Here is a 26,933-nt window from a genome sequence, read left to right as displayed (position 1 = left end):
CAGAGCTTCCTGGGCTCCATTTTGTGACCATTGCCCCTTGTCCTGTCCCCACAAACCACTGAAAAGGCCAAATCCCTCTGTCCACCACATCTCAGCTATTTATACACATTGAGGAGATCCCCTCTCAGTCTTTTCTCCAGGCTGAACAGCCCCAGGTCTCTCAGCCCTTCCTCACAGGGGAGATGCTCCAGGCCCCATTATCATCTTTGTTGCCCTCCGCTGGACTCTTTCCAGGAGACCCCTGTCTTTTTTGTACTGGGGAGCCCAGAACTGCTGGACACAGTACTCCAAGTCTAACTTTTCTCAATTGTTGCAGGATCTGTGCCATATAAACCATGGAGCTTTCTAGGCAAACACTGGCAAATCGTGAGCCAGGTGCAACTCAATGCTGATGTTTCCATCAGTGTGTTAGGGGTGGCAGCTTTTTCCAAGACTGACCTACGCCTGGCACCTAATCTTCCACGTTTCAGTAGATGTACAGAAAGGAACAAAGAGCTGTGTTGTTAGCACTGTATTTAAAAAGCTACCGTGAAGAAGATGCCTGTGTTGAGCGGACAACAGGAAGCTTTCATTGCATCTCCAGGCAAAGGAGAGGAAAAAAAAGTATCACTGAGGCAAAAATGTGTTTCTTCTTATCCACTTCAAGACAATGTTGAAAACCTGGTATCCTAAATGCATCTTTACCTATGGAACCACAGTCAGCTCATTGCATTGCAACTGGAAAATTTCATATTTAAAAGGGAATGACAGGCAATGAGGAAGCAGGAGCGTTCCTGGCATCAAAACTTTTGCTCTTCAAAGTTTTGGGCAAACTTCTTCCCGTTATTAGTCTGGAGAGAAGACCTTCACAGTTAATATATATATATATATATATATATATATATATATATAAAGGTGTAAATCTCGGTTCTACATGAACAGCTGTCACAGCTAAGGGCTCCCAGAAGCCTTTCTGACTTGGGGAAAAGATCAACTTTTAGCGTCTGAGGTAAAAACATTGCTAAAAGCAGCGGTATGTGGAAACACAGCTCTTCTTATTGAAGAGAAGTACGCAGTGGGAGTTAAAGCGAAGCGTAGACTAAGATATCTGGACGCGTATTGAAGGAAGAGCTCCTCTTTATTCAACTTGGAGGTGGAAAAAAAGGGGGTTGGGGTGGGTTTTTTGCTTGTTCGCTCTTCGTTTGTTTTTTCTCCAAAGGCTTTGGGGGTGTCCCAGCCAGCCCCGGAGGGAATTCCTCCCTCAGCACCGGGCACCTGAGGGGAACTCGGGGCTGGAGAAGAAGCGGAGGGCGGGGAGCCGGGCGCCCTCAGCGCCTTGATGCCCTGAGCCGAGCCGAGCCGAGCCGGGCCGGGCCGGGCCGGCCGCCGCCTGCCGGGCGGAGCGGCTCCGCCCCGCTCCCTGCCGGGGGAGGCTGAGGCACCGCGGCCCGCCGCTGCCCGGCCCTCCCCGGCTCTCAAAGCCTCCCGGGGAGGGGGGGGAGAGGCTGCGAGGCGCCGGGAGGATGCGAGTGGGCGCCGCGGGCGGCGAGGCGAGGGCCCGGGCGGCCGGCGGAGCTGGGACTCGGCGGCGGCTCAGCGCCCGCCCCGCCGGCAGCGGACGACTCCCGGAGACGCAAAATGGCGGCGGCGGAGGAGGAGGCAGGCGGCGGGGCTGCGAGGAGAGGAGAGGGGGGCGAGGCGGCTGCGGGGGGCGACCCCAAGCGGCCACGGGAGACCCCCGGGGAGAAGGCGAGGCGCTCCCCCGGCCGGCCCTGAGGAGAGGGGGCGGCTGCGAGCACCCCTTCCCCGGCTCCGTCAGGGGGGAACGGGGCGCGGTGGGGCGGCGGCGCCCCGCCTCGTCGCCCTCCTCCTCCTCATTGTCTGGCGGCCCCCGGGGGGGGATAAACGAGGCTGTGACAGAGCCGGGGGGGATGGGGGGCACACGGGCAGGGCGAGCAACTTCGCTTTCCGTGCCTTGAAACGGGACGGAGCCAGCCGAGACCGGGCTCCCCCCCCCCCCCCCTTTCTATATACACACACACACACGCTCGGTGTGGCGGTGGGAGGGGAGCGGGGCCATGTCCCCAGCCCTGCCGGGGGTTTTTGGGGTGCCGGGGGCCGCCCTGACGCCCGGCTGTCCCCCAGGTGCTGCGCGGCGCTGGAGATCGGCACCCGGCGGGGCGAGGCGCCTAATGGAGGCGGCGGCGGGGCGCTGAGGGAGCGGAGAGGCTGCGGCTGTCAGCGCTGCCCGGTAGGTGCTGGGGCTCCCCGTCAGGCTTGACGGAGGAGTTTGGCTTCGTTGAAGGGTGAGTCAAGGCTGAGGTGGCGGTCCCAGCCGGGACAGGCGGCCCGGATTGCGCCTCGGGGCTGTCAAAGTGCACGGCGATCCGTGCAAAGGGGGGGGCTTTGTTGTGGAAGTGCTGAGGTGAGGACGAGCTGGAGGGGGAGAGGAGAGGGGAGTTTGGAAAGCTGCGCTGCTGGTGTGAAGGAGCAGCCTGTGCTGTGGTGGTGTTTGCTCAGAGGGGTTGCACGCACGAGGAGCTGGTGGGAGCTCTGAGGAACCCGGTCCAGCTGTGGAGAACAACCTGTATGAGGCAAAGCCCAGGACCCAAATACCATAGGCCGTAAGTCCAAACCTCCCCGAACAAGCAGACATCATGTACAAAACCCATTTGTTACCGTCTTTAAACATTGCCAGCAAGGCAGCCTCTTCCAGTTACGCTGTTAATTGGGTTCCCCGGAGCTCGTTAGAAGGAGGTGCCATTTTTTCTAACCGAGGTGACTGCTAACTTCAGGCTGGCAGTCCTCCTAGCTTTCCCCAGCCAAAAAGCCCTTTGCATTTCGGTAAAGCACCTGTGCACTGTGCTTGTTTAACAAAGACAAGTTTGGGACATAACACTTGGAGGTAGGGCACACATTCTCTTTGTGAGGCTTTCCTACTCCTTTAATGCTTCTTGTGGCTCTCCTGGGCTCTCTCTTCTCTTGCCAAGCCCTCGATGACCTGTGCCTGCTTCAGCTGCATCCAGCGCTCCGTTTGCTAGCCGTAATTGTTGTCATTTATCTCTGCTGGTTATTATTGGGAAAGACGATGTTTATCGCTGCGTGTCCATGTGTCCTTGGAGCCTGTTAGAGCTGGCTTTTGAACTGTTCTGCCTTTTGTAAATTTCTCCACGCTGAAGAATTTCTGTCAAGTGATGGACTTTGTGCTGTTGTTAGGATTCCTTTTGTTCCTAATGTACCAAAAAGGCTGTTTCCTTGGGTCTTTTGCTTCCCTTAGCAGTTTGTGGTGTTTCACTTAGGCTTATTACTATCCTTGAGCTGTTTTTCCCCCAGTCACTTACAAAGCCTGAGGGACAGGATTTTTTTTTTTTTTTATCTAGTTACCATTAACATAAATGATCTTTTTGTTTGGATGTGACTTCTGAATTCATAACAGTCTTACTTCAAAGATCTACGACTGGTTTTGAAGTCTGATGCTTTCTTCAAGTTTGAGTTGAGAATTTCTTCCATCTTTATGGAACCAACTTCTAAAGCAGCAAGTCAGTGTAAACTGTTTTTCTAGTTCTGTTTGCACATAATAAATATAACCGAGGCATACTCGCTTGTGGCTGAGCTATGGCCAATCTCTATTTCTATGGTCAGTTTCTCTTTGTGTCTCTGAAGTCTAGCTGAGAATTCCCCTGTGCCAGATGCAGTGTTTTTTTATATTATGAAATTAGCCTCTCTAATTTTCAGAAATCCTGAGCCTGTTGCAAAATTGACAGAACGAGCTCTTTGGGGTCTGTTTAATAGAAGTCCTCCATGATAAGTTTTGGGGTGATGAGGGGAGGGGACGTTCTGGCCACGTTTGGCTGAGTGCAGGAGGGCCTGGACGCGCTGTTCCCTTCTGTGAACTCACGGTCGGTATTCCCTCTCCGTCCTGTGCCAGAGACGTGAGGTCACTGATCCATAAATGCCCGAGATGGTTTGCCTCGGAGTTGCCGGTGACTTGTAAACAAGTGATGCAATTTTCAGGATAGCACCGTTTCCCCTCCTCCCTTTGTTTCCTCGCTATTTCCCAGTCAGGTACCAGTATCAGTGTTCAAGTCCTGCTGCTGGTTGTATCACCTTTGCCGAGTGTGTGCTCGTAGGAATCCAGTTTTGTGGTGTTATTAATTAACTTTCTGACACTGTCACATCAGGCACTAAAGGTGCTTCCTCCTGCAGTCTACACAAGGGATGTGATGAGTGAAGTTTTCAACATCTTTATTGTCATTGGTAGTATTAATTCTGATTTTCATCTTTTATTGCAGTCCATCATGTTAGTTCGGTTTGGGTTCGGTTTGGTTTGTGGTTTCGTTGTTGGTTTTTGGGGTAGCTCAGGGCCTCCTGAAATACTCCAACCACTCTGCTGCATAAACAGTTGTTTCTTTTTCTGTGGAGGTGGGAGCCACCAAAAATGCCTCATTTCCTTATCCTGCAGCAGCCAGATGGCATTTCGTAACGCTGCGCTGTGCCTCCCTTTGGCTGATGGTTCATTTCCAGTTCTCTTGTCTTTCTGAGAGCTGGAAGGAACCACACCAGGACCACTCACCTCTTTTCTCGTACCCTTCAGAGTGCAGCGAGCTGCAAGGTGTTGCATAAAGCAGCATCTCTGCTTCCAGGGGGTCCTTTCTACCCAGCTCTGGAAGTCAGCCCAAAGGGAGCGCACGGCTGCTGTTGTGGGAGAACATGAAGGGCAAAACAGGCAAGAACTCTGAACATGTTGCTAGTAGCTCTTAAAAGACCTTGGAGATAGATCATGGAGAGCTTAATGATGCAAACACGCTTTGAAAGTTTGACTTCTGCTTGCACCTAACAGGTCCAGAAGAGCTCACTTCCAAAAAAAAAAAAACAGGCTTCCAGCTGTGTTTGGAGCCGTTCCAGAAAGCCACTTGGTGTTGTAGGTTCTCGCTGGGTGTCTTGGCCTTCTTGACCCACAGCTTGAAGCCGCTGCTGGAGCCAGCCTTGGAGCCAGCAGGGAGCTCCTGAACTTTGCCATGGTTCTGGCAAAGGCTGCAGGTGGTCAGCGCCCTGAATCCTCAGAGCATCTCTCGAGCCACATATAGTTTGTGAGACCAGAAAGAGCTGCCGGCTTATAATGAGTGCTGTGACTTAGGCACATGGTTTGTAGAGGTTTTAAGGCGTCGTGCATGAGTTCCAGGCTCCTGTTTGGTCACTGGGACAAAACGAGACCTGGGAATGTTGGATGTCCTAAAAAGAGTACAGGGGAGACAACGGGGGAGGAGGTGTGGCTCTTCTTGGCCTTGTTTAACCCCCAGCCCCTCTACACCCCACAAACCTTAGTTACAGCTGTGGGCTTCTGCAGAACATCACAATTCCTGGTAAATCTTCGGGATATACTTTAAAAGCAGGAAAATACTGTGTTGGTTTCTTTTTTTTTTTGTATACATAGGGCAGCTGCCAGCAGCAGCACCTGCTGGAGTCGAGGGTGCTGAGCAAGGCAGGGTTGTGTCCCGAGCAGCAGTCACAAGGGGAGCTGAGCGGAGCCTGCCTGAAAATTTGGGGGGTTTCTGCTTCTCAGCAAGCCAAAACACAGCTCCCTGTCCCCAGTACTCCTCGCTGGGAGGATGAGGACTGAGGAAGGCTCACCCTGCCTGCAGCTTCTTCAGTTCTTCGTGCGGGGAACTCTTGGAGGAGCTGGTGCCTCGGGAAAGAAAGCACCTGTTGGTGCTGTGGGCATCCGAGTGTGATGCTAACCCACACAACGCTGCCCCTTGCATCTGACAAATGTTTTACAGCTTCGACTTCTTTGCAGGTTTTACTTAAATTTGGTGGAGGAGGCTGTGGCTGAGCAGAGAACTAATTTGTTATTTCACTAACTGGAATAATTTACAATGGAAAGAAGCTTTTTTTAGTGAAAAGTTGTGTTTCTGATTACAACTTCGGGTATTTTACCTCGCAGTCCATGAACACTCTTTTTAAACTTGATTCCTGACAAGTCGCTTTTCTTAATTCTCGAGTTCTTGGACTCCACCAGGGCAAAAGGAAGGCCCTGCTAATATTGCTTGGTTGTTTCCTTCTGGAGGAAAGAGGGGAGAGTTGAGAAAAAGAGGAATGAAGTCAAATGAATTTACTCTTCGCATACCTGCTGAAAGAACAGGCAGGTGTTCTTGGGAATCTCTCATTTAAATCTCTGTGTACGTGTTTCGAGAGGATGCGTCCTCACTTAGGGGAGCCGACATCCCATTGCTGGACCTCATCCTGATGGGGCTGGCATCTGAGGGTTACGCGGGCTGCTCCTGGCCGGGCTCTTCCCACCCGGGGAGGCCGAGGGAGCCGGCCGAGCGCTGCTCCGCTGCCTGGAAAGATTCAGTCATTTCCACCCAAAGCGAGGAAATAAAAAGTTCGGTCAGCCATTTCATCTGGAGATACCCCGCCCTCCTCCAACAAATATGAAAAAGGGAAAATGTAGGCTTGGGCCCTCACAGATCCCAGCAGTTTGCACCCGTTCGGGCGATGCGATTGGGGTCGGGGCAGGCAAAATAGAAGTTACCTTTATTTATTTTTTTTAATTTTGGCAGAGGAAGTGATAAGGTTGATGTTGCCCCTTTGATATTTGATTTAACCCACTGACTGCCCGGGAAGGAAGGAGTCTGTTTAGTTTACCTTTGTCCTAGATTCAGTTTTAATATCTCATGTTTAAATGGGGGGGGGCTGATCTTTATTCTTAATGATTCATGCCGCCTCAAAGCACAGTGGTTTCTACTTGTGTGCTGCCTTTCCCACTGGGGGATGCAAACAAAAGAACAATAATTTCAGACTCCTCCTTCAGTTTCCAAGAGAACCTTAGCTGCTCAGGGATAGCTCTGAATTTTAAAAGCATTTTTTTTCTTCCAAATTATGTATTGATTGCACATAAAATAGCAGCACCGTAATATGCAATTGAAAACAAATGCACGGGGGTGCTTGGTCGTTTTTAATGCTCCTCCTTTATTTTTATTTTATTTTTTGTTCCTCCAGCAGAAAACAAAAAGTGGATTCTGTTCCCATAAGCCGCTCTTGCAAAATCCGCACAAACATTTATTAGTCTAGACACAAAATATTCTCAGCCGGCCTCAGCCCGACGATGGCAAAAAGAAATAAAAATAATAATAAAAAAAAAAAAAAAAAGAAAAGGCAAGCTAATATTGTACTTGGCTGTCAAAAGGGAAGGGGGGAATCATGCCCCAGGCTAGTGAAGCTGTAACATTTTGCTGGGGCTGCCTACAACAACAGATGCATCTCGTTCCCCTGGGCTTCCAGGCCTGCCTATTCTCTTCTGCTGAACTTGGCCGCTCGCAAACATTCCCTGTGAGTACCACACCCCGGGCTTCTCCTGGACGCTTTTGATTCGATTTAATAATGGCACCGGGCGTGCTCCTCTTCACCAGGCCTGCTCTTCTGCCCCAGAAATCAGGTAGCGAATTCGTTGATTGGAAAACGTGCAAAATAGGTGGGATCTGGGGTGACTGGTAGAAATCAAAAGGGTTTGAAATAGGCGATGTGACCGCAGCTTAAACCTGCAGGAAGGGAGCATCGATCCGAATGGTTTATCCGAATCTTCAGCTGCAACTTCTGTAAATACCAACTCCTTCTCCTCATTTGCTACTGTGGCAGTTTGCAGACTTTTGCTGAGTTAAAAGGACAAATCATAGTTGTGGGTGTTGTTTGATCAGGCCTCACGTTCTCAGACTGCTGGGGTTTTATATTTCTGTCATTTTCTTAGAAAATGGCGAATGATGCGTATCCTGGCTTCCAGATGATTAGTTCCTGTTACTCCCAATTTCTGTCAGGCTGCGTTTGGTTGGAAATGAAAATGTAATTGCAAATTCCCCTAAACAGCACAACATGTCTGTGGTATTAATTAAAGCACTGTAAATACGTAGAATATCTGAGAATGCATTCCTTCAAGCATGACCGTGTTTTTTTAAACCTACAGAGGAGGCAAAATATAGTGTTTAGGCTTAGTAGATGAAATGTGTTGCTTCTGTGGTGACAGATCCATGTCTTGAGATCTTAAACCTGGTGGAGCTCGTGCTCGAACCTTCAAAGGAGATGTTACGTAGACAATAAACCGTCCTGCTTTTTGGGGAGGACTCTCCTTAGGTCATTCAGAAAACGCCTTCAGTCTTCACTCACTGCAGCATTCACAAAGTGAATGCCTTCCTGTAAGGTTAGTCCCCGATGGCCACTCGTTCTGTGCTTTCAGTAAGAAAAAGCTTCGCTGCTTTGAATCTGAGTTTCCAGCCCCGTGTTTAGGTGAGCCCGGAGCGGCGTCAGGCATCGCTGGGCTCCTCGTCCGGCGGCGCTGGTGAAGTGAAAGAAGCCAAATGTGAAGTTTGACAGTGAGCTGGGGGCTTGTGCTGGCCCGGTGGCTCTCTCAGCCCCCGGGTCTGAGCAGCGGGAGCATCCGAGCAGCACAGGACGGAGCTCAGCAAGAGGTTGGGGTCAGGGCACTGCTGCAGGTAGAAATGCTTTGCTGGCTGCAGAGGTTAACTGGGTACATGGCACTGTTTTACTACGTGGTGGAGACCTGCGGAGAGTGTTTCTGCCCTCCTTTTTAGCTGAAACATCCCCAGATTGTAAGGGGAAAAAGAATAGAAGGGACTTGCGGAGGTCATCTGGCCCTGCCTCCTGCTCAAAGCGAGGTTAACTTTGAAATGAGATCGGGTTGGTCTGGGTCTTGCCGAGTTTTGCAATCTTCCAGGGACGGAAATTCCTTCAAAGTTGCCAGCAGATCTCCTTGACCTCTCCAGACAGCTGCCTGCAGTCCCCAGCCGGTGTGGAGGTGCCGCTACTCCTCCATCAGCTGGCCCCACAAGCAGTGAGTGATCTCCAGGAGCGGGCCGAGAGCAGCGAGGTGGAGACAGACCCGAAGCAGCCCCAGAGCCTCTCCTGGCTCCTGGCAGAAGCTCAGCAGGGACCGAGCACCCTGCATACGGAGAGGGAAACTCAAGGGTTGTGCTGCTTGGATCAGGTCAGGGCACATCCTAAAGAAATTGCAAGCATCGACCAAAAAAATTCATCTCCCCAGTTCTAGGAGAGTCTGCCAGTAGGCTCTAGGTGAATTCTGCTTTGGTTTTGTGGTTTAATTCAGCTTACAGGTGTAAAGCCGATGTGTGACAGCAGGAGGCACCTTCAAAACAATCAAACGTCAGCTCCGGAGTCACATTTTTGACTTGCAGTTTGAAATTCTGACTTGCAACTTGAAATTTGGCAAGGATCTAGCCCGAGGTCTGACAAATGCCTTCTGCTGTTCAAAGCGAAGGAACTGGCAGGATTATGAGTCAGAGTTTGTCGCCACCTCCTTGTATCCAAGGTAGGATTTGCAGGATATTTTGTTACCCGCCCTCCACGGGCTTTCATGCCTGTCACTCCTGCTGCTTTAAACCTCCGCTGGCAAATGGATTCTCCTCCTCCCTCTGCCTGGGTTGTCACCCCGGCGTGGTGCGGGACCATCTGCGGGGCTGCGGCAGCTGAGAGGTGCCTGGGGACACTGAGCTCCCGAGGCAAAGGGAAGGTTTTGTACTTGCAGCCCTACGCCGGGGCCTGGGAAAGCTGAGGTCTCCGCAGATTTTTTTTCAGCTTAGGGAAAAAAAAAATAAAAAATTAAAAAAAAAAAATGGAAGTGGAAAGGAACATTTTGTGAAACGGTGCCTGTGCCAGATTTTCGTTTTAAGGGAGGAAATCCCGGGGGAACAAAACCTTTTGTTTTGGTGTTTTAAGGATAAACTTTTTTTGATGAACAGCTTCTGAAGTGAAATCAATTTTTACCGCTACGGTTTTTAAAAGCCAATATGGAACAAATATTTTGGGGGTTGAATTAAATGTTTATTCAACCCAAAACACGCTCCACGATCTTTTCAGGTCAATAATGTTATTTCCTCTTCCTCCCCGTTTTTCTGTGTAACAGCACAGCAGGCAAAACAAAACAGAGCTGTAACTATGCAAAAAGAAATCCATCTCTGAACTCTTCCACCGTTTTGCTGGCTAAGGTGAACGTTTGCATCGGTGATCGTGGCCAGGCCTGATCCTTTAAAGAGTAATGACGTGGAGATGTCAGGTGCTATGAGCACTGGGCGCTCACCTCCTGAATTAAACACGCTCGAGCTCCAAAAATCAAGAGCTGCCCATGTAAAGTGGAGCTGCCCGGATGAGCAGGTGAGGGAAAATTAGGTTTAAATTGAGATTTGCTCAAAATTCTGGGGTCAGGAGCAGCGATGCCCTCCTGAGCCACTCCGCTTGGGCACATCCTTCCAGTTACGTTCAGTTTGGGGTTTTGTTGCATTTTTCTCCCTTTTTCCTGCATGCTGGACAGAAATGTCATACAGCAAGCAGGGAAAAATGGCTTTTCATAAAGCACCTTAACACGCGGAGAACACTTTCTGTAGTCTCTCACTTCTTGTGGCATCAGCTCCTCCTGCTTGGGGCATGGGAGGATGAGGTGGGCAAAACTTTAGTCCTAGAAACGTGTTCTTTGACTTGCTTTCTGCTGTCAGCCGTATATCTTTTCCTCCTGAAACTTCAATCAAAGAGGCAGCACTTAGGAAACGTATAAATCTGTATCCAGATCTGCTACTGAGACAGCTTTTAAGTGTTGAATTCCACTCTGGAGAGTAAGCTTGTCTTAATAAAATTACTAATGAATTGGTGTTATGAACTGTTTATGTTCTGAAGAGCAGAGTCCTGAGCAGTTACGTGCTCGGAGATAAAATATAAGCTCCAGGGCCTTTGAAAAGGTGTGCCTGCACTTAGTTTGGTTTTATTTCCCTGGGAAAATACCCGTTTTGTGGGCTGGTTGTGCTAGGAATGTCACTTGTGTGAAGATCTGAGGTAAAATTACAAAAGGGCATTGTAGTAGCGAATGTCTTGAGAGATGAAGTGCAGCTACGTGGAATTTTTCCTCCAGATTCTCCTAGTGCAGAATCACAGAATGGGTTGGGTTGGAAGGGACCTTGAAGACCATTTAATTCCAGCCCCCTGCCCTGGGCAGGGACACCTCCCACCAGCCCAGGTTGCCCAAAGCCCCATCCAGCCTGGCCTTGAGCACCTCCAGGGATGGGGCATCCACAGCTTCTCTGGGCAGCCTGTGCCAGGGCCTCACCACCCTCAGAGTGAAGAATTTCTGCATTATATCTTAATCTTTGCTCCTGTATTTGACTCAAAAGTATTTAAGGGACAAGCCAAAGCGACCCCTGAGCCAGTAGTGGCAGTCTTCAGGAGTTTGTGGAGGATGAGGGGTGGTCTCAGGGGAGATGGGGCAGGCAAACATAAAACCTGGTCTGAAATGAGGGGGAGAACATGCAGGGAATTACAGATCAGTTCCCGGAGTTGTTGTTCCCAGAAAAATACAGGAAGAATTCGCTTTAAAAAGAGCCTATAAGCACCTAGAGAACAACAAGAGTTTATTTTTAAGACAGGTGGATTTGTCAAAAAGCAAGTTATCCCACGCAAACCTGCATTCCTTCCTTGTCAGTGGAGTCAGCCTCCTGCAGCTGGATGCTGCAAAGCCTCCTGAAGTCAAAACCCACGAGAAGGTCGCAGCGGCATCCTCGTAAGCAGAAGAGGAGAGGTGTTTCAGGGGAACTTAACTACTGGGGGTGTGCGTGATTGCTTTGATCTACTGCTCAAGCATGACTTGTAATTCCCTGGTACACTGACAGACCGTGGTCAGGCAGCGTGCTGCAGCTGCAGCAATCCCATCAGTAACCAGTACCGGGGCTTTTGAAGGTTTGTAGAGGAAGGAGGGCTGGGAAGGGCTGCAAACATCTGGCTTTGCTGGGATTTGAGAACAGTGAGTGCTGCTGCACCTCCGGTCGTGTCAAACTGCAACCCCAGCCAGCTCCGCTGGCTGCTGAGGAGCTTGTGACAACTGGCATGTCTGGCATCTCGGAAATTTTACTCAAGATCGCAGAAAAATTAGGTAATACCACCCAGCTCTTCCCCAGGAGAATTGCCCAACGTTTCGTCTTGGCAGTTGCCTGTCTTTTGTGAAGAGCCCTCCAGCCCCGCAGAGGAGTGGCACAGTTAATGATGCTCTCCCTACCTCTTGTCCCTCCGGGCAGGGAGACAAATGGATCCATTTAGCTGGGCTTCGTGGCTTTCTCGCTGCGAAGATAAACGAGACGGTCTGCAGCGCACGCTTTGTGTATGCTTTAAAATAAATATCCTTTACGCCTCTCTGCGATTTTACAGACGGCTGGCGGTGGCTTGTTGAAGAAGGGCACCCTTCAGTGCCAGCACTATGAAATAATTATGACCCTGGAATGATGATTACCGGAGATTTATGGAGCGCTGGCGGTGTCCTTAATGCTGTGTAACCGTAGCCCTGGCATAAGGAGCCCCTCGTCCTGGGTGGCACACGCCGGGTGTAGGCAGAGGAGCAGTGCGGAGAGATTCGGAGGGTCACTTCCAGGCACTCGGGGAGGATTTTTGCAGCAAAGTGCAGTAAGGCCCAGTTTCAAAGCACTGTGTGATAGCTACGGATGAGCGATTTTGTCTTTTGCCTAAAGACGAAACGTGAAGTTATGAATTATTTGCCTTCCTTCCTAGCTACAGCCTCTGCTCGCCCCATAATCAAAAATAAAGGGCTGTGTTACCCTACTGTGGGAAATAGTATTTATTTTCTCCTTCTTGTTTCTTTAAACTGCACTTCTTCCTTTTACACTGCTCTTCTTTCAAGATTTTGTCAAGATCCAAGCTGGCCTTCTGTTTCTAACCTGTTACACGCCCCAAAAACCTTCTGAAGCTGCTGCTTGGATGTTCCTCTTGCACTCTGGGCAGTAGATAATGTTCCACTGTCTACAGACTCATGTATCTGTGGGATTTCTTGTACGAGAAATCAGCGTCTGCTTTTATTTCAAGACGAAAACTATTACAGAGAGTATAACCCACTGCAGAAGTTGGTGCATCATTTCCAACAGCCTAGTTGTGGTCCCAGTGGGATACAACTCACTCCAGTCTGTGCTATTTAAGAACTTATTTATTCTCTGAATTTATGCAGGCCTCAGATTGGGCTGGTACTTCTTTAGTTTTTCTTAGAAGTGAACAAGGAATTCTGAATAGAAAATACATAATTTTGTTTGGCTGCTGCTTGCTATATCACTTTTTAATGCCTTTTTTTTTTTCCTCTGGTAGAGTTCACACAATCAATCACGTCCCCATTAATGCATAGAGCCAAGAAAACAGATCTTAGTTAATTGCCATTTGTTAACAATCAACTTTTATTGGTCTGGGATTGGCTTTCACTTGAAAAATGACATTTGGGGAGCTAGGAGGAAAGGACACTCATCTTTTGTCTGTCAGAGCGCCTTAAAAAGGCATTTTTTGCCTCATTTCAAAGTGGGGAGAAAGGCCCTGTGCATGCTTGTCCCTCTGTGTGTAATGAAGCAGAAAAATAGGCTAAACGTGCCTTTTTTAGAAAGGAAACAGAGGGGAAATCAGTAGCCCAGCTATAATTGAGTTGGAATTTGTCCTTGCCTTAGCTGTGAGGATCTCTTCCTGGAATGGGTCTGCTGGTTTCAGGGGTGAGCAGTGGTGGACGGAACCCTAAGGGGCTGGATTACCTTAAGCCATGCTATGTAGCAGAATAGAAGTCAGCCTTTAAATCAAACTAATTACGCTCTCTTCTTTGCTACAGGTGGTGGATGTGGACTTTAAAGCAGTGTCTCAACATTTCATCCTCAACTGTCTTTTTTTTAATCCGATTGCACTACCCAAGAAAAGCTGCTAACGGGAGAAATGTTGAGACGTTACCAGAACTGACTTGAAGCACCAAAAGCCATTATTACTGATGCAGAAGAGCTTGAAGCTAAGCCTGTAGCTGACCAGTCCGTATCGCATCCACAGGAACAGGCATGGCAAGTAAACGAAAATCAACAACGCCGTGCATGGTCTTAGCCAACGAGCAGGATCCGGACCTGGGGACGGTGTCGGACGTGGAGGAAGGGCCGCCCGCAGCGGCGCCGGCGGAGAACAACCCCGCGGCAGAGAGCGCCACGAGCGAGGAGGACGCGCACGAGTGCGTGGATTCAGACAATCAGAAGAACGCCAGTAAAGTCGAAGGCGGCTACGAGTGTAAATACTGTACTTTCCAGACTCCCGATCTCAACATGTTTACTTTCCACGTGGATTCGGAACATCCCAACGTCGTGCTGAATTCGTCCTACGTTTGCGTGGAATGCAATTTCCTTACCAAAAGATACGACGCGCTCTCAGAACACAATCTGAAGTACCACCCCGGCGAGGAGAATTTTAAACTGACCATGGTGAAGCGTAACAATCAGACAATCTTCGAGCAGACTGTCAACGACCTCACTTTCGATGGGAGCTTTGTTAGAGAAGAAAACGCCGAGCAGGCTGACCCTGCCGAGGCCCCCTCGTCGGGGATCTCCATTAGCAAGACGCCCATTATGAAGATGATGAAAAACAAAAGTGAAACCAAACGTATTGCTGTTTTCCACAACGTCATCGATGACATTCCTGGCGAAGAAAAGGGAACGGAAAATGAGCCAAACTCGGAAGAAGCAGGAGAGAAGCCACCGCCGGCGGTTTCCGAGTCCAAAGCGAGCCACTCGGCCGTTTGCAGCGCAGCAGACGTGACGAGCACGGTGGTGACCCCCGCGCCGGTGCTTCAGCCCGGGGTGGCACAGGTCATCACGGCTGTTACAGCTCCGCAGAACTCCAACCTGATCCCCAAAGTCCTAATCCCTGTAAATAGCATTCCGACCTACAACACCGCTCTGGACAACAACCCTCTTTTGCTCAACACCTACAACAAATTCCCGTACCCGACCATGTCAGAAATCACTGTGCTCTCCACTCAAGCGAAGTACACGGAGGAGCAGATCAAAATCTGGTTTTCTGCCCAGCGTCTGAAGCACGGTGTGAGCTGGACGCCGGAGGAAGTGGAGGAAGCGAGGAGGAAGCAATTTAATGGCACGGTGCACACGGTGCCGCAGACGATCACCGTCATCCCAGCGCACATTTCTGCCGCTAGCAACGGGCTACCTTCGATTTTACAGACGTGCCAAATAGTCGGTCAGCCAGGCCTTGTTCTCACTCAAGTCGCAGGTGCCAATACCTTACCGGTGACAGCCCCGATAGCTCTGACTGTAGCGGGAGTCCCTAACCAAACCCAGCTGCAGAAGAGTCAGATCCACACCGCTCAGCCCGTGGCAGAAACCAAGCAGGTAGCTGCCGTGCCTGCCCCTCAGCCGATCAAAAACGAAACCGCCCTAATGAATCCCGATTCCTTCGGCATGCGGGCCAAAAAAACGAAGGAACAGCTGGCAGAATTAAAAGTCAGCTACCTGAAGAACCAGTTCCCTCAAGATTCGGAAATCAGCCGGCTTATGAAAATAACGGGCCTGACTAAAGGAGAGATCAAGAAGTGGTTCAGTGACACGCGCTACAATCAGAGGAACTCGAAGAATAACCACGGGATTCATCTCAACAGCGATTCGTGCACCACCATTGTTATTGACTCGAGTGACGAAATGAATGAGTCCCCAACGGGAGCCGCTCCCCAGAGCAAGTCCTCGTGGGGTGCATTTCCCGACTTCACTCCGCAGAAGTTCAAGGAGAAGACGGCTGAACAGCTGCAAGTCCTCCAGGCGAGTTTTCTTAATAACCCCGTCCTTACGGACGAGGAGATGAACAGGTTAAGAGCCCAAACCAAACTGACCAGGAGGGAGATCGATGCCTGGTTTACAGAAAGACGGAAGTCGAATGTCTTAAAGGAAGAGGGAGCCGACGTGAACGAGAGCAATGCCAGCAGCTCAAAAGAGGAGGCTGGAGAAACATCTGTGGGAGACGGAGCAGCGGGACCAAAGTCGGGGGGCTCCGCTTCCAGCAAAATAGGCAAAAAATCCCCAGAGCAGTTGCACATGCTCAAAAGTTCCTTTGTTCGCACTCAGTGGCCGTCCCCGCAAGAGTACAACAAGCTGGCAGAAGAAACAGGGCTCCCAAGGTCAGAAATTGTGAGCTGGTTCGGTGATACTCGCTACGCCTGGAAAAATGGTGGGCTGAAGTGGTATTACTACTACCAGAGCGCCAACGCGGGCAGCCTGAACGGGCAGGGCTTCGCGAGGAAGAGAGGGAGAGGAAGACCAAAAGGGAGGGGGAGAGGAAGGCCTCGAGGGAGGCCTCGGGGGAGCAAGAGGTTAAACTGCTGGGACAGAGGCGTGTCGGTGATAAAATTCAAAACTGGAACAGCGATCCTGAAGGACTACTACATGAAGCACAAATTCCTTAACGAGCAAGACCTCGATGAACTGGTAGCCAAATCGCACATGGGGTATGAGCAGGTCCGAGAGTGGTTTGCAGAAAGGCAAAGGAGGTTAGAACTTGGGATAGAGCTCTTTGAGGAGAACGAGGAGGAAGACGAAACGCTGGAAGATCAGGAAGACGAGGAAGAAACAGACGATAGCGATACGTGGGAACCGCCCCGACATGTTAAGCGTAAACTCTCCAAATCCGATTGACGCACGGTTTGGGATCTGGGAGCCAAAAACCTGTGAATTAGGTTTGATCTGATGCTGAAGAGCCAAACCATTTTTCCTGGCCTTCGGTTTTAGCAAGCACCTGCAAAGCATCTCCCTGGCACCCGGGAGAACACGGGCAAGATGCGACCCGTGCAGGCGGCCAGCGTTTGCTTCCTTGCTACCAGAGGTGGACATCCTCAGGCCCAGCCTAGGACATGGGGTTACAAATCAGCTCCAGTTCAGCTCCTCCTCTTCCGCGTTACCGATGGGAAGGTTCATCATTCACATGACTGCTTCTCAATATTTCATTGCCTTATGTTGTTTGATTCCAAAAAACCACAAACCACCACAGACGCATATTTTTTTGTTGTTGTAGGAGAACATTGCCTGCTCGCGAAGGAGGAAAATACAAAAACCTAGGATGTGTTTTTGCAAACATCACTTCACCTGAAAGGTTTCAAGGCCTGGGTTTATTTCTTAAGGAAAGGATTCAAAACAAAAGAGAAGGGGAAAAGTGTGACAAAGGAACCAATGAACCTAGGGGTGAGGATTGCTTGGTTTAAGAAAACGAGGCGATATTGCACCTTTTGCATATCTTCAAAGTGTTTTGGGTTTACAGAGCTTGTGCTGAAATGTTTCTTGCTGATAATTATGAGCTAACTGAACGAGTTTAATGCTAGAAGATGCTTTTCGTTAAATTTAATCAGTGTATTCTACATCAATTTAATTTAAATGCCTGACAGACTTGATGCAGTTGATAGCAACATTCATTTTTAGCTTATGCATTCTTTACTTTGTTGGAAAATGGTAAGAAAAGTATTTATGTTTCTAGCTAAAAAGACTAATTTCTTGAAATCTTACACTGTATTTTAAGGTGAACACAAGGCAGAACCTGCCTGTTTCCATTGGGTCAGCGTTGCTTACGGTCGTGTAAGAATACACAGAGACAGAGGCGAAAAGCGTCTTCAGGTGCTAGTAAGAAAGGGTTTCAAGTAAGTTGTGGCAACGACCTGCTTTATAATTCTCAAACGAAATGAAGTTATGTGGCTTTTAGATGGTTAGGCACGATAAACACAGCGGTGTTTGCTTGTTCTCTAGCGATAGCCCGGCTGAATGTTTCACGTGCAAGTTTAAGCTAAAATTCAGCCTCGTGGATTGAGCTTGCCACTGTGCTGGTCGCTCTTAGGGCTGCGGGGTGAGCACACGTATTTGTAGGGATGGTTCGATCTGCCTGAACTCCAGGAGCAGTCGAATCTGATAGGGAGCATCTGCATCTTGGATGAGTGTTTATATTTAAAGAAAAGAAAAAATGGTTTCGAGGCAATGAAGTCTTCGTAGTGTTTGGATGACCAACTTAAGAACAGGGGGCCAAATTCACAGAAGTTTAGGCAGATACCTGGCATTGTAGAGGAGTGGTACTCCAAGGAAGAGTAGTTTGTGTCTGTACCACTGTCAGTCTGCATTTTTTAGGGGTAAGTTACTTTATATTTAGGTGTCTAAAGATGCTAATGAACTGGTGCTGCTGTAAGCAGCGTTGTCTGCTTGTCCATGGGCACTAACAGAGTGCACGCTAGCCATCTCCTTTCCAAATCTGTCGACCTCTTCTCTGTAGGCATTTGCATCTGTTGACCTGTGAGGGAAAGATGAGCATAGAGAAAATGTGTCCTGATGTTTCTGCATCTCCAAGAACCTAATCTAGAGTTATTCTTTCTTCCTTGTTGTGATAACTGTCAAAAGACCAAGGAAATCTTTTCGGTGATGATTTTCCGAAGCAGAGGAGCTCATATTAAATGCGATTTTCCTGCCAGATTGTGGCTGAAACCTGGGTCAGAACAAGAGAGGGAATAATGTCTGACAAATGTCTGTGAGCTGGTGTAAGAGAGGTCAGGATCTGGCCTCCCCAGCACGGGCTGCTGCGGGAGGTTGGGAGCTGTGGCTTGGCAGGTGACGGGGTGGGTGAGGCTGTCGGGGATAGCACAAAATCAAGGGAAGATTTGCGTTAGCTTCAAGCTCCACTGGGACCACAGGGTCAGAAATCAGTGCTTCATGGGTGGGAAAGGACAGAACTAGTAGGGGAAGAGATGCTATTTTTAAGTTTCTAGAAATATTAAAGCAAATCCTTAAACTCCTTGGGAATATGCCTCCAACAAGCGAGTTCTGGACTTGCCTTCAACCTTAAGGGTGAGCCAGAATTCATTTAAAAACAAACAAACAAAAAACAACACCCAAGCAACCTGATAAGCATCTTGATTTTCGTTAGCATTTAGTTTATCACTAAATCTAACCTTCTTTAAAAGATGCAAAAAAAAAAAATACAAAGATCCAAGTTAATTGTATGATTACTGGGAAATTTTCCGTTTTGGCAGTGCTCTGTTAACTAACACGCAGCTACAGTGTTAGGCCTTAGCACATCTGGTCTGAGAAAGGCAGGAAGAGGAAACACATTGTTTATCAGACTAAATATAGTTGGATTGGACGTCTTCTTTGAGTAAAATGGTCAGGGAGGATGGCTGGTGTGTGCTGGACCAGATCTTCAACTGCTGCAAACATCACAGTTCCTCGCGTTGCATAATATTGTTATAACAGCATTCACAGCCCGTCTCATCTCTTGGCAGAACACAGAACTTAAATTAAACCAGGTGCTGGGGGCCGGGTAACGAGAGGTGCAGGGTACCCACCTGTCCCTTAGGCTAGATGCAACCTTTCGGTTGTGCCAAGGATGAGAAAAATCTGTGTGGGTTCAGTCCTGAGAACACCGGCTGTATGCACTTACCACTCACAATCTGCTATTTTAGTTGGAAAAAAAGAGTCCAGGTTATTTCACGTTTACAGCACGGGTGTATTTGCACTGTGGGAGATGCTTCCCAGAGGCTCCTGCAGCAGAGCTGGTGGGAGGAGCACTGGAAGGAGCTGGCGGCATGCTGGAGGCCGAGGGATGCTCTGCTTTGTCTGTAGCCCCTGGTCGTGGCAGCCCCGAAGTGCTGGTGGCAGGGGGTCAGCACAGATTCATCTCATCTGATCTTAGATCCGATCACCTGGTTGACCTGGTGCTGGTTAACGTTGTCTCTGGGATCCGGATAAAGCCAGGCTGAAGGCAGGCAGCGTCACAGCCGCCAAGGCACTCGCTGTCCCTGCATCGTGCTGCTTCACTGCACGTTGCGCTCTTCCGAGCACTGAACAAGCGCTGCAGTCACTCGTGTGCAGCACACAGAAATCCCAGCTCTGACCTGAAAGCAGAAAAAAGATAGCTGGTACCCTGTGATTAGATTCAGTGGATTATCTCTAACACACTACAGTGAGCCAGGCCGTTCCATTTCTGAACCTTGTCCAGTTCCATTTCTAGGGTTTTTTTCACAGCGTTATGTGCAATATGGTTTCTAGCAGTAACTTTGGTCATCAGTAAGGAAACTCACGCGATGTCCACGTGTGACATGAAATAATTTCTCTAATGCACGGCTTGCTGACCTGGGGTGAAAGCCCCTTGTCTTCCTGCCCACCAAGGAGCTCCGAGGCAGGCGAATGCTCTCCCTTCTCCTTCAGAGCAGAGAGAGGATTTCTGCAGCCCATACAAAGAGATTCAAAGCCTGATGCAGTCCCGTAAGCTAGAAAGCCCCAAGCTGCAGACACTCTCCTCCTGCATCTTCCCCAGAAGTGAAAGCACAGCGGTAACTCTGACAAGTCTGGCTGCTGCGGAACCAAGCTGTAAGGTGGGGAGCATTTTCCTTTTGCACTTAACGGGGCGCTGCGCATCCAAATCGGATCTCGGCGTTTGCTCCTGTAAATATGACAGCCCCAAACCGTGTCCTCCACCACCTCCTCCTCTCTGTGTTCCTATCTCCCAAGGAGAGAAGATAACCCTTAGGCTTCTGTGCTAGTAAATATCCCCGCCCTCACCCGAAGGCACAAAAGTAGAGTGCAATGAAATGTAGTTACTTGTCTTTGATTTAATTTATTATTTATTCGAAAATACTTTTGCCTGCGTTCGGTAGGAATGAGGAATTAGCGATGAGGGAGCAGTAAAACTGCTGGAAGTTGTTGGGAACGCCTGGGATAATCGTGTCGGGGATGGGACAGGCAAGTGCAGGGCTCGGTTCCTGCCCTGAGCAGTGCTGGGTTCTGCCCGTTGTGTTCCCCGTCGAGCTTCTGATGCACTGGGATAAAGATGTTTGGTGTGACACAAACTTACTGGGGCAGGTTTGGTGAGGTTTAAAAAAAAAGTAAAGTCCTCTCCAGAGCTATTTGTACACACTCAATAGTGGAAATTTCAGTGTCATTGTCCCACTTGTGAAAAGGGAGCTTCTGAAGCACGGGCAGCTTGCTGACAGTATTTTCAAGCCTAATGGTCTGAGCTTTTCTTTTGTCTTTTTTTTTTTTTTTTCCTGCTGCAGTGAAGGGCATCTGCACTTTTTCAGTGGATACTCATAGAAAAAAAAAAAAAAAAAGCCTTACCACAACATTCAAAATGTTGGGGGGTGGCTGAGGATCCTGTAGCACTTTTCCTGAGTTCAGGGGGGATTCGTCTGGCTGAGTGCGAGGCTGCTCGTCCCCAATGCCTGCAGCCAGTCAGAGGAACTGTGCCCCAAACCCCGCTGGCTGTTACGGGCAGCTCGCAGGTAGACACCAATCTTAGAGATGTCTGGAATTAGGGGAGACGAATCTTCACCTTGCAGCGTGCTGGCTGGGTGGCAGCGCTGGTCTCTGGAGGGTTTCCGTTGTGTGAGCGATGGTACTCGCCTCCGCTCCCTGATGGCACGCGTGGGGAAGCGTGAGGTCTTCCTTTTGGGTTTTGTTCCTTACTCTAGAGCAGCTGGCACTCCAGTGGCGGATAACGTAGCTGGTCCTGGTTAGAGTACTGTGGCATAAATACGGCTGTCGGGTTGCCAAAATATTTTAGAGTGTTACCATCCGAGCATTGGACTGTGCATACCTAAAAGTGCGTTGAGACGTAATATTTGTATCCCAATTGATCAAAGCGTCTCCTTATGCTTATCCAATACCAGATACCTATCATGAAACTTACCCTAACGAATCTGCTAGGATGACAGAAGATTCAAGCTGCCAAGTCTTCACTTGGGAGACGAAACAACCAAGCGCGAGCGCTCCGCTCTGATTTTGCCGTGTTCCCCTTGCCTCCAGTCCCAGCTTACGGGAGCGTTCCCGATCCTGCCTAGTTGGTTACCTGCACGTATGCTCACCGTTTGTAGAGAAATGCACTAAAAGGAGTTGCCCTACTGGGAAGGCTTTATATTGTACAGAAAATGTGGCACTAGGTACCGCTCTTCACGTGCACAGGAGAGTTAACAGGTGTCGGTCTCGTTTACAGAAAAGATGGAGCTTTGCAATTTCCTATAATATATTGCAATATATTTAAATGTCCTGTTTGACATGTGAAATGAAGCTAAGTTAATGCGTTGTTAATGTGTTGGAAGTATGAGGAAGACGATTCACTAACGACCAGCAAGGTTTTTAGAAGGTGTCCGGTATGTAGCAGTCTGTGTGATGTCTGGCGTACGTGCTGTTGTTAACGGAAGCAGCGATGCTGTTCTCGTGTAGAATGAAGCGTTTCTGATGAGTGATGCAATAGCTTACAGTGTCTTTCCTTTGTAGCTGCCCAGCGTGGTGAAGGGGAAGCAATTCTTGAAAAAGTTCAAGAGAACTGGTTAACTGTGAATGGGCCCTAAACTTTTCGTGAAACCAAGAACATATTTGGACACACACAGGACTTGAATACTCAAAAGGATTGGAACTTAGTGTTGTGCCAAAGTTAAAACTACTGCAGTTGGCAGAAGTTCTGCACTGTAAATAGAAGACTGATTAAAAGACAGCTTTTAAAAAAGAAAAAAAAAAAAAAGGAAAAAAAGAAAATCAAATTTTAATACAGTACATTTTTATTCTGATACATAATGGAAACATTCTGTTTTAGACCTTTTCTGAAGAGGCTTCAGTGACCACTAGATTTTGTCCTCTTATATTTTGTTTGGCCTAATCCTATATGTTCTAGTAAGATGGGCTTTACTGCCTGTGTTCTTTGATATGTGATTAAGCTTATAGCTTGGAGTGACCAAACATTTTACAGAGTAAAAGTTCTTAGAAACAGTATAATGTAACTGATATTTCTGTGTCTTATTTATCAGGCTCTGCACAAACTTGGAAAGTTGTGCCGGACTTGTACAACTCATATATGGGAACGCAGCATACTTCTTGATACTACAAACCTAAGCCTTTGTGGCGGTATGGATCTCGTCTTTGGATTTATTTTTGTTATTTTTTTGAGGCAAAGAGATGAATGGATGCTGCTGTAAAATATTTGTAATATTGCCATTATTGCTTTCTGTAGCAATTACCGCTTTTGCTTCAACAGATAAAGAAAATAAATCAGAGATAGAAAAATCCTACAAGAAGCTGGTAGAAGAAAGGATCACGTGGGGACTTCTGAAAATAAACTTTGTACCAAAAAAATTTGAAACCAGAAATAATGGAATAAACGTCTCCTTACTGAGTGTGTGTGTTTTTCAAGGGCCGCGTGGAAACCAGAGACCGTGTTTGTCTGAAAATGTCACGAAACGGATCTTGCCGAGTGCTTTTTTTTTTTTTTTCCTGTTCCACAAAACCGAATTTCATTGATGCCTCGGAGGCGATACAAGTGGAGAAGTGGCTTGGCTGGAGAGCCAGCACCAGGGCAGCTTCACGTTGGGGTCGGGGCAGCAGCTTGCTGCTAACTCTCCTGCCCTATCAGCAGGGACGTTCCCGGGGCTTTTCTCATTAAGGCAGACGCTCTTTATCATCACACTGAAAATATTTGGGGTGGGAGGAGTAGGGGCGAGCAGGAGCCTCCCTGCTGAAGCCCCTGTCAACTGGACGTCACGCTGGGTGACCTCAGGGCTGGTTTAAAAATGTGAGTGTTCCTCAGGCAGTGGCTGAGGTGGGTGTTTTGTTGAGCCCCAAATCTGTCTGGAAGCTCCAGGAGCCTCCCGCCAGCCTCCCTCACCTCCCCAGCTACCTGCGGTGTCCTGCTCCAGCCGCTGTGCCATGGCCTGGGGTGCTCGGGACCCCATTGTCCCCACAGACCTGGCTTCACTCCCACATGTCGATCCCTGAAAGAAAAAGACAGGTTTAAGGCAGCAGAGCCGGTCCTGTGCCGTGGCTTGTGTCAGCGCGGAAAAAACTACGCCCTGAACCCAAGCAGCGACCTGGAGGCGAGCGCTAGCGGTCAGCACAGCTGGGTGTTTGCCCAAATAGTTGCACTCGGTCCAGTGAAAAAAAAAAAAACAGGAGGGGAAAAAATGCTTGTCCGAGATTCGGTCAGCTCCAGAGGGAGGCAGGAAAAACGTCACACAAGCACCTTTTTATTTAAAGTTACCTTTTTTCGGTTGCTGCGTTGGCAGTGGCTCCAAACTCGGCTATTTTTAATAATTTCAAGTCCTGATGGCGTTTTGGGGCTGTTCAATGACTTGTTGCACTTCGAGTAGTGTAAAATGAAAGCTCTGACTACGTGTTTCCAGTGCAAAAACGCTGAACTGTGACGCTGTGACTAACTCCTTCCCATCCGTGTCGCCTTGCAGTCTCGGTGCCGATGTGCGTTACCTTAAAATATTTATCTGGGAGAAGAAAAAAAGAAAAAAAAAGATGGGAAAAGGGGGAGAAACTGGTGGTCTCACCTAGCTGATTCGTGTCTTTGGGTGAAAGTAAAGGTCAGCTCTGGCAGTAATTCTCTGAGCGACTGGTCCTGTCCAGCTGTGCAGAAGCTGCACCAGAGAACCCCCAAAAAATCCACTTTGGGTGTTCTGTGTGGAAGCCTCCAGACAGACAAGGAGAGCGGGGCTGAAAGCCCACGAGTTGTGAGGAGCACTCGAGGGCAATCCCCAAGCCCTTTGTGCATTTCTTTGACGTAGCTTTTTGGTTTCTTGGTTGTTTTCCCGTTCATTAGGTTTACTTCTCTCTGTTCCTGCAAGGCAGCAACGTCGCAGGCAGTCAGCTCAGGTTTCTGGATGAGTTTTGGGCCTGACGCCACCTGCTGTGGTGGCTTTGGTGCCACCTGGGACCTGCAGCTGCATCTCAAACCAGCCTGCAATCTTCTAGAGCTCACCTAAAGTGCTGTTTTTCCATCACGGGCAATATCCCCTCGTCTGGCACTGTGCAAAGAGGCTGAGGGATGGCTGGCGCTGTGAAGAACTCAGGGCTCAATAAAAGGAAGGAGGCAATAAGCAGAGGGAGACGAGGACACCTCGAGACACTGCCAGGAAATGAAGAGCTCCATAACGAGCTCCTCCTCGTCTTTTCTTCAGGGGAGAGCCCACGTTATGACTGTCCATAAGTTAAAAAAAAAAAAAGCAAACTGCTCTCCCCTCGAGGTACGAGTGTTTCTCAGCGTCTGGAAGAAGCCAGGGGGCAATTCTTTGGAATTAATTTCGCCTCGGAATAGGCTGGGGAGCTGGGAGAAGAAGGGCTGTGGGGGTTCAGACGAGCTCTGCCTGCCATGCTGCGTGTTCTTTTCCTGGCCAAAAAGCTCGGAACAAATTCCTGCCCGTCGTTTGGGCTGTCCTGCGTGTCCGGGCTTTCTCCGGGCTCACCCTGACGGCGAGCTGAAGCACACGACCTCGTCCCCGGCTCGCTGAGGCTGGAGCTGGGTCCCAGCACACCACAGCTGGCTCAGGCTCATGCCAGCAGCTCCAGCGGCTTGGCTGATGCGCAGGAACTCGGCGACTGCAACTTCTCAGAGCCCGTCGGTGCCACTGGCCTGATTTTCACCCGCTGAGCTGGTGGTTTCGGCTGGCAGGGGGGTAAGACCTCGTCTGCCTGGAGGAGGAGATTCATCTGTGGCTTGTTATCCTTGAGGATACACGGAGCAGCTGTACCAGTTCAGGCTCCTGTATCTCCAAACCCTCTCAGAGCTGCCTCTTGCAGAGCTGCTTTCTCCCAAGTGAAGCCCAGGCTCACAGCACCACAGCAAACCACGCCGTGCAAGCTCAGGCAAACAGCTTTGCTCACGTACAGCGGGGATTTGCGCGCTGGCAGCTCCGCCGATGACTCGGGTCTCGCAGGAGGAATTGAGCAAACCTCCAGTGCTGACAAGGCAGAGGAATTTCCTTAAGTTGCACATTTTTAATTTCGGTAACTAAGACACGAGGAGCATTTTAAATGTCTGAGGGGAGGCGGGAGAAAGGGAGAGCCAGGGAAGGAAGGAAGGATGGAAGAAGAGAAGCGATGCTATGCCTGGGACTTCTGCCTCAAAGCACACGGTCAGCCGCTAGGCCCCCTGCGTGGCGCTCAGGAATTGCTCCCCCATCATTGATTTACCAGGCAGAGGCACGCTCGTTGCAACACTGAGCCTCTGCAGACCACGTTGGTATCCTCAGAGGCACCGGTGGCTGAAACCCTGAGCCCTGGAGGACTCCGCAATCCACGCTGGCAGCCAGCTGGCTGCTCTCGGGTTTGCCCCTGGGAGCGCCTTGCACTTTGTGTTTTACTTTGAGCGGGGGCCACATTTCACTTTGATTACTCATCTTTCTTTCTTTTTTTTCTTTTTTTTTTTTGTTCTTTTCGATTTGTTCTTAACAGTCCTGCTGGATTTTAGTGCTGTACTCATCAGACCTGTGTTTTGCAGCATGACCGGCAGTCCTGGAGGACTGGGGAAGCAACAGCACGTGCCCAGCATGTGTGAAGAGAGGCGCAGACGCTGTAGCTGTTCAGACACCAGTGCCAACCTCTGCAGATTCCTTCCCGTGTCCTCTGCGTGTCCTGCAGGAGCTCAGCACACCAGTCTGCATGCAGAGAGGAGACAGATGGTTTTGCTGTGCGCATACAAGAAGCTCTGACTGTGCTCGCATACCCTGACGCTTGTAACGAAACGACTGAAGCATCACGTGGAGCAAGCTCCTGCTTCCCTCCAGACTTGCTTGTTAAGCAGTTTCCTATGTTCAGGAGGGCTTGTTTGCCAAACGGTCAGCTTAGAAGCAAAAGAAACCTCAATCCCCTTTAATTTTCTGGTCAAATCTACCTGCCAATGTTTAATTTCTACCTAAGGATTTATACCAGCTGATGCTAGTTCCAGTCACAGCTATGCTGGTGTGGAAGATATTTTGAGCATATTTTGAACCCAAGCATCCTCCACCCCTTTCTCACATGTCTGCTAGAAGGAAACCTTTCAAATTATCCATACAAGCAGTGGTTTGGCCTCAAATGCTGTTCTGGTAGGCACAGGTTCACGAGTCCATTTTCAGGTCAGGGAAGCACAAGGATGACTTCTCAGCTCACCTTCTCTGAACTTATATGGTGGTTTGGTGGGAGGAAATGGGTTTCCCTGGATGAAAGGGCCAGCAGGGCAGAGAGAAGAAACAACACTGCAGGACACTTAAAACACGATACACTTTCTGTATGGTGGTAACCTGAGGCAGGATGGGCAGCTGTTAATAAGCAGTGCCATGTCTGAGTCTTAAAATCTTAAAGAAG

The 26,933-nt window shown here is 49.2% G+C and overlaps 1 protein-coding gene across 6 annotated transcripts; it reads left to right on the top strand.

The window, feature by feature from the left end:
- The first annotated feature begins 1,410 nt into the window (after positions 1-1,410).
- On the top strand, positions 1,411-26,933 carry ZHX1 (zinc fingers and homeoboxes 1). Of its 6 annotated transcripts, none has more exons than XM_084282561.1 (4): positions 1,411-1,638; positions 2,125-2,230; positions 13,640-17,027; positions 26,089-26,933. In XM_084282561.1, the coding sequence occupies exon 3, from the start codon at positions 13,857-13,859 to the stop codon at positions 16,482-16,484; it is 2,628 nt and encodes an 875-aa protein (XP_084138687.1). In that variant the 5' UTR covers positions 1,411-1,638; positions 2,125-2,230; positions 13,640-13,856; the 3' UTR covers positions 16,485-17,027; positions 26,089-26,933. The 6 variants fall into 6 exon arrangements, 5 of the variants coding, with proteins under 5 accessions (XP_084138687.1, XP_084138686.1, XP_084138685.1 ...); XM_084282560.1 differs by lacking the exon at positions 26,089-26,933 and adding an exon at positions 22,092-22,984; XM_084282559.1 differs by lacking the exon at positions 26,089-26,933 and adding an exon at positions 21,485-22,984.

The sequence above is a fragment of the Netta rufina genome (genome assembly GCF_964035555.1).
Source record: "Netta rufina genome assembly, chromosome: 2".
NCBI lineage: Eukaryota > Metazoa > Chordata > Aves > Anseriformes > Anatidae > Netta > Netta rufina.
The sequence above is the reverse complement of the archived record's forward strand: the minus strand, read 5'-3'. Positions and strand labels throughout refer to the sequence as shown.

Excerpts from the sequence above, each read along its gene's own strand:
- ZHX1 (XM_084282561.1), top strand. The coding sequence starts at position 13,857 with ATGGCAAGTAAACGAAAATCAACAACGCCGTGCATGGTCTTAGCCAAC.